The sequence below is a fragment of the Lepus europaeus genome, chromosome 4 (genome assembly GCF_033115175.1).
Source record: "Lepus europaeus isolate LE1 chromosome 4, mLepTim1.pri, whole genome shotgun sequence".
Lineage (NCBI taxonomy): Eukaryota > Metazoa > Chordata > Mammalia > Lagomorpha > Leporidae > Lepus > Lepus europaeus.
In genome coordinates, this window is record NC_084830.1 from 140572543 (window position 1) to 140587362 (window position 14820).

General features: G+C 47.7%; 1 protein-coding gene and 1 non-coding gene across 3 annotated transcripts in view; one reads left to right on the top strand and one right to left on the bottom strand.

Moving 5' to 3' along the window:
* Nucleotides 1–4675: 4675 nt before the first annotated feature.
* On the bottom strand, nucleotides 4676–4835 carry LOC133758986 (U1 spliceosomal RNA). Its single transcript, XR_009865879.1, has one exon. It is a non-coding gene; the product is annotated as a U1 spliceosomal RNA (small nuclear RNA).
* A 5576-nt stretch (nucleotides 4836–10411) lies between these two features.
* SIL1 (SIL1 nucleotide exchange factor) overlaps nucleotides 10412–14820 on the top strand; it is a 315627-nt gene continuing 311218 nt past the window's right edge. The window contains exon 1 of one of the 2 annotated variants that reach the window (XM_062189064.1): nucleotides 10412–10595. In XM_062189064.1, coding sequence (XP_062045048.1) covers nucleotides 10501–10595 — 95 coding nt within the window. In that variant the 5' untranslated portion in view covers nucleotides 10412–10500. The remainder of the gene's footprint in view (nucleotides 10596–14820) is intronic. The other variant, XM_062189062.1, reaches the window with a different exon arrangement.

Consider the following 14820-nt stretch of genomic DNA (forward strand, 5'->3'; position numbering starts at 1 on the left):
TACATTTTGGGGGCCAGCACTGTGGCACAGTGAGTTAAGGCCCTGGCTTGTGCACTGGCATCCCATGGGTGCTGGTTCTAGTCCTGGCTTCTCCTTTTCCGATCCAGCTCCTTGCTAATGTGCCGTGGGAAAGTAGCAGAAGATGGCCCAACTACTTGGGACCCTGCACCCAAGTGGGAGACGCAGAAGAAGCTCCTGCTCCTGGCTTCGGATCTACTCACCTCCAGCCTTTACAGCCATTTGGGGAGTGAACCAGCCAATGGAAGACCTCTCTTGGTCTCTACCTCTCTCTGTAACTCTGTCTTTGAAATAAATAAAATAAATCTTGAAAAAAAAATCATTTCCACTTTTGATTTGAAAGGCAGAGAGAAAGAGACAGAAATAAACAGAGATCTCTCATTCACTGGTTCACTTTCCAAATGCTCAAAACAGCTAGGAGTAGGCCAGGCCAAGCTTGCAGTCAGGAACCTAATCTGGGTCTCCCATATGAGTGGATGGGATCCGAGTACTTGAGCCATCACCTGCTGCCTTGCAGGGTGAGCATTTTCAGGCAGCTGGATCAGAAACAGAGCCTAGACTCAAACCCAGGCTCTCCAATATGGGAAGCTGGTGTCCCAGGCAGTGTCTTAACCACTGTGCCAAGTGCCTGTCCCAAGGACAGACTTTCTAAAACAGTTATTTATATCCTCCCCCAGTGTAGGTCTTGGAACTGAATGGCTCTGTTTTCTCACATGACCTGAGATTCAGGAATAGCAGCTGAATTGCTCTGTAAAATAAAGGGATGATGAATTTGGAGTTCCAGAGTTTAAAGCATCAGGAAAAGGGAGATCATAGTCATTTGAGAGCTGGGAGACAGAAGAATTGAGGCGGACTTGTGACTACGTGAAGAACTTGGATAGACATGTCCAAAACTGAGCATTCAAGTAAAACAATATGGGTCGTGAGTCCACCCTTCCCCTCAACCGTAAAAATCCTCATTAAATGTTTCTGCAGCTGCCATGTGTGCAGTGGATCCATTTCTGATGGATACCTGTGCTGGGGCCCTGGATTTTTATGAGGCTGGCAGTGTGGACAGCTCCACATCTAAATACACCCAGGCCAACAGGGCCTCGCACTGACCTCTCTGCATCTGATCCAGTGCCCTTCCAGCCTCCACTCCTGCTCTAAAGTGATCTTTCGAAGATATTTTCCTGTTTAAATCCTGTAAACCCCAGAGTGTCTCAAACCTGGGGTTCATGGGTGTGTGGGGACACACGCTCATGTGTCTTGAGTATACTTTTTTATTATTTGTTTATTTTATTTTTATTTGTTTTAATTTCAGGATTAATCTTAAATTAATAATATAAGTAATAATGTAATAGTCTGTGATACCCACGTGACCTTGTAACCAATTCTGGTAAATCTGAGTGTCTTGCTTTGCTCTTGCATTTATTGATCACGGATGATGCCAAAGGAATCTTCCGAAATGACAGCATTTAACGTTTAATGCTGTCATTATTTTTATCTGTTCACAAATACATCTTCAGCATCTACAACAACAGTACCTGGTACACTAGATATGTTCAGTGAATTATTGAATAAATGAGTGAGTGAAGTTTCTCAAACTAGCTTCTGAGATCCTAGGGGATCTCCTGCAGTTTGCAGTCTTCACAGTGTGTCCTGTGAGGCTCTTCACGATCAAGCTAGGAATACTCAACCAGAGATTTCACCAGACAGTCTGGGCAGGATGTGGGGGTGTAGTCTTTTTTTTTTTTCTAAAAAGAAGTGAAAGTATAAAGGATTTATGTACATTTTGACAGGGCAGACGTGATATGCAAATGACTTGCAAATATAATGCAAATAACATGCAACTCCTCATGCAAATGAGCATCCTGTCTTTGGAATCAACTGCTGGGTATTCACTTATTTGTCTGCAGTGCTGGCAGTAAATCTTTCGAGGGCTTTGGATATACGTTGCTTTGGTGGAGATGCGCGTGTACGGAGAGGAGGGGGTGGCAGGATGGGGTCTCTCAAGGAGCCGGTATGGTGTGGTAAGCCTGCAGCTCAGCATGAAGCTTAATATAGTATACAGCTCATAATGAGGTTGCTCTGCTGTGATTCTCCAAGAGCTGGCCTTTGGAAATTGGCAGAGGGTGGGTGAAATTCGACTCCTTCTATCCCCTCAACTGTCTGGTGTTCCCCACACCTCCCGTCTTCCCCTGCCCCTGCTCTCATGCAGTCTGGGCTTTGGTGGAGAGGAGCGGAGGATGGGGGTCAGAGAGAGACCTCTGGCCCCACGTCCTCACCCTAAGGACCCGTGAAGGGGCCAGGGCACCAGGAAATCCTGTCTGGAGAAGGGTAGGAGTGCGGCATGGACTTCTGCGTTTCCTGATCCTGTGGCAAGCTGAATTTAGCTGAATTTCTAGGCCTCTTAGAAGAAGATGGGTGGTTATAAGAAGAATGAAAGCTTTCTGAAAAATATAGCTTTTAAATCCCAATGCCAGTGATGCAGTATCTGACAAAACTGGGAAGCTGACTTGGAAATCTAAAGGAAAAAAAATGTCAACAGGTTTTTTTCATTATGAAAACCTGTTCTTCCCTGTCCTTGGTGTGAAAGGGAATTTTTGGTTACACAGACTCTTCCCCAGTGACTATAAAAAGTACTGGGCAAATGAAGGAAAAGGGCCTCTAACAGATATATTTTAACATAACTCAAAATCTGTTTTTCTCTGACACTTTGCAGTCAGATCTGAGTTCAAATACCCACCTCTGAGCTATATAAACTTGGATAAATTTCTCAAGTTTTCCGAGGCTCGCTTTCCTCATCTGTAACATGGGAATGATAATAGAATACTTACAAAGTTGCTGTGAGAGTTACGTGCTATATTGCATGTACTTAATACAGTGCCTGGTTCCAGCAATAAATAAATGCAGCTATTTGCAGTGGTCATCTGTGAATTTGCTGCTGAAAGTCCATTCGTCTTCCACCTGATGGTTGTATCCTATTTCTTTCCAATGCACCATTATTCTTTCTTTAGTCTGTGTGGTTCTGGTGAAGCTGACTCTGCCCCCAGCACCATGAGTAGAATATATGACTTAAGTTTAAATTGGGTAGTCAGGGCTCATTGTTGTGGTGCAGTAGGCTAAATCATGCCTGCAATGCCAGCATACCATATGAGCACTCATTCGAGTCCTGGCTGTTCAACTTCCAATCTAGTTCCATGCTAATGTGCCAGTAGAAGGCAGTAGAACATGGCCAAGTGCTTGGGCCCCTGTCACTCACATGGAAGACCTGGTTGGAGTTTCTAGGCTTCTGGCTTTGACCTGGCCCAGCCCCTGCTGTTGTGGCCATTTGGAGAGTGAGCCAGCAAATAGAAGATCTCTCTTCCCTCCACATTGCTTTTTCAAATAAATAAATAACTCTTAAAAAATAAAACATTCCATACATAGAGTCACTCTGTGACTCTGCAATTCCACTTTTAGGAATGTATATGAGGGAGTTGAAAACCAGTGTTCAAGCAACAACTTGTATATGAACATTACAGCAGCATTGTTTGCAATAGCCAAAAAGTGGGAAAAACCCAAACGTCCCTCATCTGATGAATGGATACATAAAATCTGGCAAACAATGCAATGAAATATTACTCATCCAGAAGAGGGATCTTACTACTGATTTATGCCACAAGATGGATGAACCTTGAAAACATTATGCTGAGTGAAAGATGGTAGGTGCATAAGGCCATATGTTACATAATTGCATTTATGTGAAATACCCAGAATGGGCAATTCCAGGGAGGCCAACAGCTGATCAGTGATTGACAGGTACTGGAAGAGAGAGTAATGTGGAGTGACTGCTACTGGGTATAGGGTTTCTCTTTGGGATTATTAAAGTGTTTTAGAATTACAGAGTATTGATAGTTATGTAGCATTACAAATATGCTTTAAAAAAGTACTGAAATACTTGCTTTAAAAAATGATTCTGGAGCAGTTATTTGGCTCAGTGGTTGAAATGGTGCTTAAGGCTGGCGCCGTGGCTTAACAGGCTAATCCTCTGCCTTGCGGCACCGGCACACCGGGTTCTATCCCGGTTGCCCCTCTTCCAGGCCAGCTCTCTGCTATGGCCCGGGAAGGCAGTGGAGGATGGCCCAGGTCCTTGGGCCCTGCACCCGCATGGGAGACCAGGAGAAGAACCTGGTTCTTGGCTTCGAATCAGCGTGGTGCACTGGCCACAGCACACCGGCCGGAGCGGCCATTGGAGGGTGAACCAACGGCAAAGGAAGACCTTTCTCTCTGTCTCTCTCTCTCTCACTGTCCACTCTGCCTGTCAAAAACAAAAAAACAAAAACAAAACAAAACAAAACAAAAAAAAGAAATGGTGCTTAAGACATCTGCATTCTGTATTGGACGTGTGCTCTATCAGGGTGCCTGGTTTGAATCCTGGATCTACTCTCAATTCCAGCTTCCTGCTGATGCATAACCTGGGAGGCAGCAGGTTGTTGCTAAGGTAATTAGGTCCCTACCACCCTCCGGGAGACACAAATTGAGTTCTAGGCTCCTGCCTTTGGCCTGGTGCAGCCCTGGCTATTATGGGCATCTGGGGAGTGAACCAGCAGATAGAAGACCTCTGTGTCTATATGTCTCTCTCTCTGTCTTTCAAATAAAAATAAATAAGTGCACATTTCATTTTATTTTTTAACAGAGGAGAGGGCGAACACAGTACCCCACTACCACAAATTATGCAGTCGAGTTTCCCACATTGGGGAAATTTCAGGGGTCAACACATCTTGAGTGCAAAGGATGAGCCTCACCCTGGAAAACTAGCTTCATGATCATGGTAAGTTTGTAGCTACAAATTTTTAAACTGTAATTTTTATAATGTGTAAATTGTATTTCAGTTACAAAAATACTAAACCAAAAAAGAAATGGGCACATGACTAGAGCAGATGAATGACAGCTAGTGAGATTCAGTAGAATCCTTTGGAGTCATGGGAGGAACAAACTAGTTCCTTTCTTGGAGGGCTCAGACCTGAGAAACCATAGGGTCTGGAGCTGCTGACCTGTCTTGCTTCATGTAGAGCCTGAGACTGAACTGTCCAACTGGCTGAAAGCAGAGCCAGGAAACACGAAGGCACTAAGACCTGGTTATCCGTCACAGCTGTAGTCACCACCTGTCCCTCTTTGCCTTGGATTTTCCTGGGGTTTGCACTGAAAGTCTGTATATCATGTCAGTTACCTTAGTTGGGGCTCTGAATCCACCTTGGTTTGAAACTCAAGACTTTACCCACTGACTCTTCAATTACACCCGTCAATTCCTTTTCTGTTTTGGCCAGTTTCACAGGTTAGGTTCTCCAGAGGCAGGCCCTGAAATAGAGCTTGGGGTTCAAGATGTTGGGGGAACAATGGCTGTGAAAGAAAGGGCACAGGCGCAGCATTTGGCAGAGGAAGAAGTGCAATGTGATGCAGGCTCTTGACCATCCAGAAGAGAGTTCTCGGGCGAGGGGTGCTATGCAGAAGGTACCATGCTGGGCCATTATATTGTACCCTGCTTCTCTCTGCCAGCAAACTTCTAGCCATCCTCCAAGTCTCAGCCTAAATGTTGCCTTTTGGGGGGAGGTTTTACTGGAATCCCTAATGACATTAAAACCCATGCCATGAGGTTGGTACCGTGGCATAGTGAGTAAAGCTGCTGCCTGTAGTGCTGGCATCCCATATGGGCACCAGTTCAAGTCCCGGCTGTTCCACTTCTCATCCAGCTCTCTGTGATGGCCTGGGAAAGCAGTAGAAGATGGCCTAAGTCTTTGGGCCCCTGCACTCATATGGAAGACCCAAAAGAAGCTCCTGGCTCTTGGCTTGGGATTGGTGCAGCTCTGGCTATTGAAGTCATTTGAGGAGCAAACCAGTAGATGGAAGACCTCTCTTGCTCTCTGTCTCTGCCTCTGCCTCTCTGGAACTCTGCCTTTCAAATAAATAAATAAATAAATCTTTAAAAACAAAACCAAAACATGGCACCGGGCACATTTACTTTATGGGTACTAATTTGATTATAATTGCTTATTTTTTGTTTTATATTTGTCTTACAGCATTTAAACTTATTTTTTTTCCAATTATTTGAAAGGCAGAGTCAGAGAGAGAGAGAGAGAGAGATTGAGAAAGAGTAAGATCCATTTCTCAAATGCTGGTTCACTCTCCAAATTCCTGCAAAATGGGACTGGGCCGGGATGAAGTCAGGAGCTGGGAACTCAGTCTGCGTCTTCCATATGTGTGGCAGGGACTCAACTATGTGGGCCATTATCTGCTGCCTTCCCAGGGTGCACTTAGTAGGAAGCTGGATTTGAAGTGGAGCCAGGACTCACATTCCGAGTGGTGACTTAACCACTGGAGCCAAACGCCTGCCCTTAAAATGTTTTAGCTTCATGAAAGAAGGGACTCTGCTGGATTACAAGCTACCTTAAACATTAGTACTTAAAACGGGTTGAATGGCTGGCGCCGGTATCCTGGGTTCTAGTCCCAGCTGGGGCGCCGGTTCTGTCCTGGTTGCTCCTCTTCCAGTCCAGCTCTCTGCTGTGGCCCGGGAAGGCAGTGGAAGGTGGCCCAAGTGCTTGGGCCCTGCACCCGCATGGGAGACCAGGAGGAAGCACCTGGCTCCTGACTTCAGATCAGTGCAGTGCACCGGCTGTAGCGGCCATTTCGGGGGTGAACCAACAGAAGGAAGACCTTTCTCCCTGTCTCTCTCTCTCACTAACTCTGCCTGGCAAAAAAAACAAAACAAAACAAAACAAAAAAACCCAAAAAACAAAAAAAAACAAGTTGGCAAAGTTGGCCCACGTGCTAGATGCTGCCCACAGCCTTGTTTGTATAGCTGGCAAGTTAAGAATGGTTTTTCACATTTTCAAGGGATTGTGAAAAAACAAAAAACCCAACACACCAAACCAACACCAATACCAGCAACAGAAGAAAAGACAGGACAATATGTGGCGCACAAAGCCTTAAATTTATGATGTAGTCCTTCTCAGAAGTTTGCCAGTCTGTGTATTCAAGCAACCATTTGGTTATACCCCAAGTTTCTGTGAGTCAGGCTTTTGGGGAGGATTGGGCATGGCCATTCTGCTCCTTGTGATGTTGACTGGGACCTGTTGGGGTGCTCAGCTGCTTGCCAGTCTGGTCTGGAAGATCCAAAAAGGCTTCATTCACACATCTGGTGCCCTGGCAGGACGGCCTGGGAGGCTGCACCCTGCTGGGTCCCAGTCCTTTTCCACACCCTCTCTGTCCTGGGAAGAGACTTGGTCACAGAGTGACTAAGGGCTGCAGGAGTCCCCCCTCCCCCAGGTGGAAGCTCTCAAAGACTAGGTTTCTAGCTGCATAGCTCCACCATTCCTCTCCCCTGTTGGTCAGAAGAGTCGCAGGCCAGCCTATGACTAAAGGGAGAGAAAGCACATGTCCTACCTCTTGATGACAGGAGTAGCAAAGAATTTGAGCCTTTTTTTTTTTTAAGATCTATTTATTTATTTGGAAGGCAGGTTACAAAGAGTAAGAGTGAGAGCTAGAGAGAGAAAGAGAGAGATATTCCATCTTCTGGCTCACTCCCCAAATGGCTACAATGGCCAGAGTTGGGCCAGGTCAAGCCAGGAACCAGAAACTCCATCTAGGTCTCACACATGGGTGGCAGGGGCCCAAATCCTTGGGCCATTTTCTGCTGCCTTCCCAGGCATGTTAGCAGGGAGCTGGATTGTAAGTGGAACAATGGGACTTCAACCAGCACTCATATGGTATGCTGGCATTATAGATGGTAGCTTAAACTGGTGCACCACAATACCAGCCTCTAAAGCTATCTTAAAAAATTTATTTTTTGTGGGGGGGGGGGGGGGCGCCGTGGCTCACTTGGTTAATTCTCTGCCAGTGGCGCCGGCATCCCATGTGGGCACTGGGTTCTAGTCCCGGTTGCCCCTCTTCCAGTCCAGCTCTCTGCTGTGGCCCGGGAAGGCAGTGGAGGATGGCCCAAGTGCTTGGGCCCTGCACCCGCATGGGAGACCAGGAGGAAGCACCTGACTTCTGGCTTCGGATCGGCATAGTGCCTGCTATAGCGGCCATTTGGGGGGTGAACCAATGGAAGGAAGACCTTTTTCTCTGTCTCTCTCTCTCACTGTCTATAACTCTATTATTATTATTTTTTTTTATGTGACAGGCAGAGAGAGAGAGAGAGAGAGAGAGAGAGAGAGAGAGAGAGAAACACTCCCAACCATTAGTTCATGCCTAAATTCTCACAGTGGCCTGAACTGGGTCTGGGATAGGCCAAGGCTGGGAGCTGGAAACTCAATCCAGGTTTCCCATGTGGGTGGCAGGGACCCAACAACTAGAGCCATCACCTACTGTCTTTCAGGGTGTGCATTACTTGGAGTTAGGAGCTGGAGATAAGATTCAAACCCAGATAGTCTGATATGGGGTTCAAGAATCTTGGCTGCTTTGCCAAGTGCCTGCCCCTTGGGGCCATTTTTAATCTACCTCAGGATTGAGTCTATTGTATCCCCCGCCTCATAGCACAGCACCTGGGGTGTGAACTCAGCTAAGGGACACACTCTGATAGGTGGAATCTGACATATTCATAATGCGAAAATACTGGCTTTGGAGCCAAATCCAGGCTGAGGTCTACTTGGGCCCTCAGGGAGCACTCCATTCCTCGTGTTCCATTTCAGGGCTGGCGTGCACCCAGCATGGTGCTGTATGTCTCAGTGCATTGGAACTTTGGCTCCTATTTTGATTAATGAGGGGAAGTTGATGCTAGATCTCACAGGGTTTCTGAGAGAATTAAACAGTAAAAGGAATGTGAGAAAGCTCTCTACCCTGTAACGTTCTGTTCAATATTAGGTGATCATTAGTGTTGCTGTTGCCCTGGCATGGGCCGTGGATAAGGCCACAGCACTCAGATCCCCTGCCCTGGAGACAGGTCCCTCCTCCTTACCCCACCTTCCAGCCTCTACTGCTCCCTGTTCCCAAGGAGTAGGCGTGAGAAGAATGCAGTGAGGTTCCTGTGGCTCAGCCATCCAGCCTCAGCCAAGATGTATTCCTCTGTGGTGGCTCCTACGATGGTCCAATGGGCCTTCCAACTCCCTAACGATCTTGGTGCCGATGCCTCCCTCTTTGGCTGTCTCTGTGGGGGGATGGGGGGGAGCAGGAAGCCATGATGGCTAGAGTAATAAAGATGCGTTGACTCTGGCCAGCCCATTGTCACCTGAGTTGGGCCTTTGTGCGCTCCAGCACACGGAGTAAGAAAGGCTCTTCTGAGAAAAATCACACTGCGCTTGTTGTTCTCAACGCGCCAGGGACCGCAGCCTCCGCAGGCTTCTTGTTCCAGAGACGCTCCCGTGTCGCTCATTTCCGGTGTCCCATTTCCTATGGGAGTGAGGGTTTGTCTACCTGAGTGATACTTCTTTTTCCAACCTTTCCACAAAAGCCCCCAGATAGCCTGAGCACGATGTAAAACGTGTGTGCTGTGTGTGGGGTCTCAGAGTGGGATAGTTACTTGGAATGTTAGGTGGACTAGCAAGCAGGCTCCCCTGTGTGAGTTCTGTTGGTTCAGCTTCTGGCATGATGTGTGTGTAGTCCATGGGCATGGAGAAGAGCTATAGTAAATAGATAACACACATCCAGCACTTACAGAGTGCCAGACAGCATGCTGAACGCTTTGCATATATTGTTTCATTCAGTTTCCATATCAGTACTTGAAGTGAGTACTAATATTATCTCTGTTTCACAGATATGAAAAAAAACTACTCATTAAGGTTGGTTATAGTTAAACTACCCGTTAAGCTAGAGAGAGGCAGAGTCAGGACTGAGACCTATATTTGATTCTAAAGGATGTTCTTAGCTGTTCCAGAATCCTAACTCTGGGCTCTCTTGACAACAGTTTTGGATTAGAGGGCCTCATGCTCGGAGGTATACCACACAGTTATCCTTATTCTCCACATTTGGTGTCCAAAAGTTTTGACACATGGCAACCTTTATTATGGACAGCATCAGAGGAGGGAAGAGTTCTCCTATTTTTGGTCTGCTGACCTAGGGCTAGGCTTACGTACCTGGCCACTGTCCCCACCATGCCTACCATCCTCTTGCAACAGAGGCCGCCTCTTCTGCAGCTCCCTGCTTGGTGCAGCAGCCTTGGCCTTTGTGTAGGGGTCGACACTGATTCAACTGGGGAGGGGATCATAGTCTTGCAGTAGGCTGCTTTTTGGGAGCCTTCCAGGTAAGGGGTGAAGATTGCAACAAACCGTTCCAGTCATTGTGGCTCACTCCAAATCTGGAATGTAGACTTGAACAGTCTTGGCAGTCAGACACCTTGGCAAATGCAGGTCATGCTATACTGAGAATATGATTCGTCACCAGAACTTTAAGTCAGTGGTAGGTAGAGCTGTTTGGAGGTGGAAATTTTAGAGAATAGTTTGATTGGGTCATTAAGTTGAAGCTCCCATGACTGAATCCTGGTGACGTTATAAGGAGAGGGCGAGAGAATCATACAGATAGGTGTGCATGTTCCCACTAGGACTTGATACAGCCAAGGGAGGCCCTCAGCAAAGCCTGCATCGTGCTGGACGGACTTTGGATCTTCAGAATGGTGAGCTAAAGTAAGTCTCCTCTTCACCTGGGATATTTTGTCACAGACAATGAAGACGACAAAAGTGAGAGCACAAGTGGTCTGTGAGGAGGGTGGCCCTGGGGAGTATCCTGTCTTCAGACCCCCTCGGCAGCAGCTCTAGTCCCTGCCTGGACCTTTTACCATGGGTCTGGGCAAACCAGAAGTGTCCTGAATAAAAAGGGGGCACTGAATTTGGAAGCTTGAGGGAAGATCCAGGAGAAAGACGAATGTGCTGACCGACTAGGTGCTGTGCAAGGGAAAGAAAACGTGAGAGGTGACCCACGGGCGCAATCCAGTTGAGAGGAACTTCTGCTGTGGGCTGTGTGGTGTGAACGGCCTCCTCCATCACCCCTGCTTATCTTTGGCACATCTTGCTTCTCACAAAGATGCTTTTGTGGGTATGGGCTGTTGATAGGGAGATGGAGGAGGGTGAGGGGACAGCTGACATCTAGAGTATGCTCCATCTGCTCCCCATCTGGTTTCCTAAGGGGCCGTGATTGGTTTTTGAGGCTGTATTGTGTGCCTGTTTCCATGTTTAACTACACGTGTCTAATTGTGTAGCCATGTCGCGTGGCTGCACCAGTGTGCATATTGTTGTGAGACTGTGTGCAGAATGTTTTACTTTATCTACATGGTCTGTGTGCTGTGTGTGTGCTGAATGTGGAAGCTGTGTCCACAAGTGTGGGTGGTTGTGCCTGGGTGTGGGGCGTGTGGCAGACTGCCTTTTCTACAGGTGGCTGCCATGGGGTAACGCATCCTTTGTGTTTCCCTTATAATGGGAGGTTCAGAGTGGGCTCTTCTTCTCTGTCCTTGATTGTGGCCAGACCTCCATGTTCCCTTAGTCAAAGAGGATGGCAAATGTGATACTAGGTCAGTCCTGAGGCATGCACTTTCCTAGGGTGCTTATTCCTGGAAACCAGCCACCAAGCTGTGAGGAGTAGGTTGTATCGTACAGTGGGTTAAGTGGCTGCCTGAGATGTGCACAGCCGATATTTGTGCTTTTAATCCAGCCACCTGGGAAGCAGTGGAGGATGGCCCAAGCACTTGGGTTCCTGTCACCCATGTAGAAGACCTGGATCGAGCTCCTGGCTCTTGGCTTGTGCTTGCTCCACCCCTGGCTGTTGTAGCATTTGGGGAATGAATCAGCAACTGGAAGATCTCTCTTCCATATCTCCCTCTCTGTCTATCACTATGCCTTTCAAATAAATATTTTAAAGAAAAATATTTATTTATTTGGAAGGCAGAGTTTCAGAGAGGCAGAGGCAGAGAGAGAGGGAGGTCTTCCATCTGCTTGTTCACTCCCCAGATGGCTGCAATGGTTGGAGCTGCGCCGATCTGAAGCCAGGAGCCAGGAGGTTCCTCTGGATCTCCCAAACAGGTGCAGGGGCCCAAGGACTTGGGCCATCTTCTACTGCTTTCCCAGGGCATAGCAGAAAGCTGGATCAGAAGTGGAGCAGCCAGGACTTGAACTGGAGCTCATATGGGCTGCTGGCACTGCAGGCAGTGGCTTCACCTGCTATGCCACAACACAGGCTCCATCTTTCTTTCTTTTTAAAACAAAGATGCAAGGAGGCTGCTATGGTTTGAATGTTAAGAATGTTAAGAGATGCCAGGCTAATCCTCTGCCTTGCGGCGCCGGCACACCGGGTTCTAGTCCCAGTTGGGGTACCAGATTCTGTGCCGGTTGCCCCTCTTCCAGGCCAGCTCTCTGCTATGGCCTGGGAAGGCAGTGGAGGATGGCCCAAGTGCTTGGGCCCTGCACCCGCATGGGAGACCAGGAGAAGCACCTGGTTCCTGGCTTCGGATCAGCATGATATGCCAGCCGCAGAGGCCATTGGAGGGTGAACCAACGGCAAAAAGGAAGACCTTTCTCTCTGTCTCTCTCTCTCTCACTATCCACTCTGCCTGTCAAAAAAAAAAAAAAAAAAAAAAAAAGAATGTTAAGAGATGTGACCTTTAAAAAGTAACTAGGATTCTGGTGCATCTGGGGAGTGAACCAGAAGATGGAAGACCTTTCTCTCTGCCTGTCTCTCTGTGACTCTGCCTTTCAAATAAATAAATAAATCTTAAAAAAAAAAAAAGTGACTAGGTGATGGGAGCTCCATTCTCATGCATTTATTAGTGTGGTTATCTCAGAAGTGGCAGGTCTGCCCCTTCCAACTTTGCTCTTTTACACACGCTTGCTCTCCTGCCCTGCCACCATGGGAAGATGTAGCCCAAAGGCTCTCACCGGATCAACCCCTCTGTCTTGGCCTTCTAGTCTCCAGAACTGTGAGCTAAATAAATTTTTGTTCAAAAGCTAAATAAATTTCTGTTCATTATAAATTACCCAGTCCGTGGTATTTTGTTATAGCAACAGAAAACAGACTAAGACAGAGGCCAAACAGCTACTTGGAGAGGCCACTTGTCAGTGTCTTGGCTGACAGCACCAGCTGAGGTTCCAGTGCCAGCCAGCATCCACAGGCGGCCACGTGAGTGAGCATCTTGCCTTCGTTGTGCTACCCAGCTGATGGCACAGGCAGTTCTTCCCTGCCAAGCTCTGCCCAAACTGCTAAATAAATGATTGTTGTTATTTTAAGCTCCTGAAGTTTGGGGATGCTTTTCTCTGCAGCAGTAGATAATCAGCTCAGGGCTGGAGCTGCGTGTGCCCTGTGTGTGTGTTCCTGTGATTCCACGCCTTTGTGGGTGCCTGCAGGCAGGACATGTGTGTCAGATGTCTATGCTCATGAATAGGTCTGTGGTGGAAGGTGTTCCTGGAGGCAGGGTCACGGTTCTTGGGGCATTGCTTTGACCTTCATGGGGAGCTGTGGTGAGAACACTTTGAAATCTTGTCTGTCTTCTTCATCTCTTCTTTTGAGTGTTTTCCCTTTGAACCATAAAGGTCTGTTTAGCTGACGGCATATGCAGCTTTAATTTGCTGACCTTCTTCCCGCTTAAGCCTCTTGGAGCTGCCAAGAGCTCCAGCAGGTGGGAGACTGCCATCCAGAGCCCTCATATCCCTTTCACAGGAGCTGAAAGACTGGCTTTTTTTTGGCGGGTTGTTTATTTTTCCTTTTCTGCCTTTAGAAATGAACCGGAGTCAGAGAAAAATACAGTCACTGGGGTCCTTGAAATCCTTTGCGGTGGAGAGACATGGAATTCTTGATTGGCACCGAGGAAGCTGCTGCTACAGGCTTAGGTGTCCTTAGGTCCCTGGGTACAGGCTTAGGTGTCTTTAGGTCCGTGGGTTCCTGCGCACAAATCATCAGTTCTTGGCCTGGCCCAGGCTGCTGCAGCCCACCCCTGCTGAAGGCAGCACAGGCAGTGGAGGATCCTCGTGCAGGAGATGAGCAGTTCCCCGTGGCTCTTCTTAGATGCCCTTTGGTTTCCTTCTCCTTCCATTTGGCAGCTTGACTTAGCTGTTCTGGGAATGCTGAAAGCTCTGGCTTCATGTTCCTGCCTTCTCGCTAGCTCCCTGGACCTCTGAAGCATGGTTGCCCCCTGCAGCCTCCTGTGATGGTAAAAACGTTCTCTAATCTTCACTGCCCAATACGGTAGGCATTAGCCGCATATATGGTGGTTGTCTTGAAATGTGGCTAGTGTGAATAGCAACTGAGTTTTCACTTTCATCTTACTTTATGTAAATCTCAATATTTGTTTTTTTTTTTTTTTTTGACAGGCAGAGTGGATAGTGAGAGAGAGAGAGACAGAGAGAAAGGTCTTCCTTTTTGCCATTGGTTTACCCTCCAATGGCTGCTGCAGCCGGCGCATCTCGCTGATCCGAAGCCAGGAGCCAGGTGCTTCTCCTGGTCTCCCATGCGGGTGCAGGGCCCAAGCACTTGGGCCATCCTCCACTGCCTTCCCGGGCCATAGCAGAGAGCTGGCCTGGAAGAGGGGCAACCAGGATAGAATCCTGCGCCCCGACCGGGACTAGAACCCGGTGTGCCGGTGCCACAAGGTGGAGGATTAGCCTGTTAAGCCACGGCGCCCGCCAAAATCTCAATATTTGTTACCATATTGGACAGTACAGCTCTGGAGAGTCTGTGTGTGTAAAAACAGCAATAAAACCTGCCCCACCTATTTCACAGGGCTGTCAGAACACACAAGATGATGAATGTGAGAGAGCTTTACTCACAAAAGGCATCTGGAAAGAGCAATGTGAACTGGGTGTGCTTATTCTTATAGCCCTTTGTTAATATTTCTGTTGAATGGCACTGGCTGGGCTGTTTAGGTTT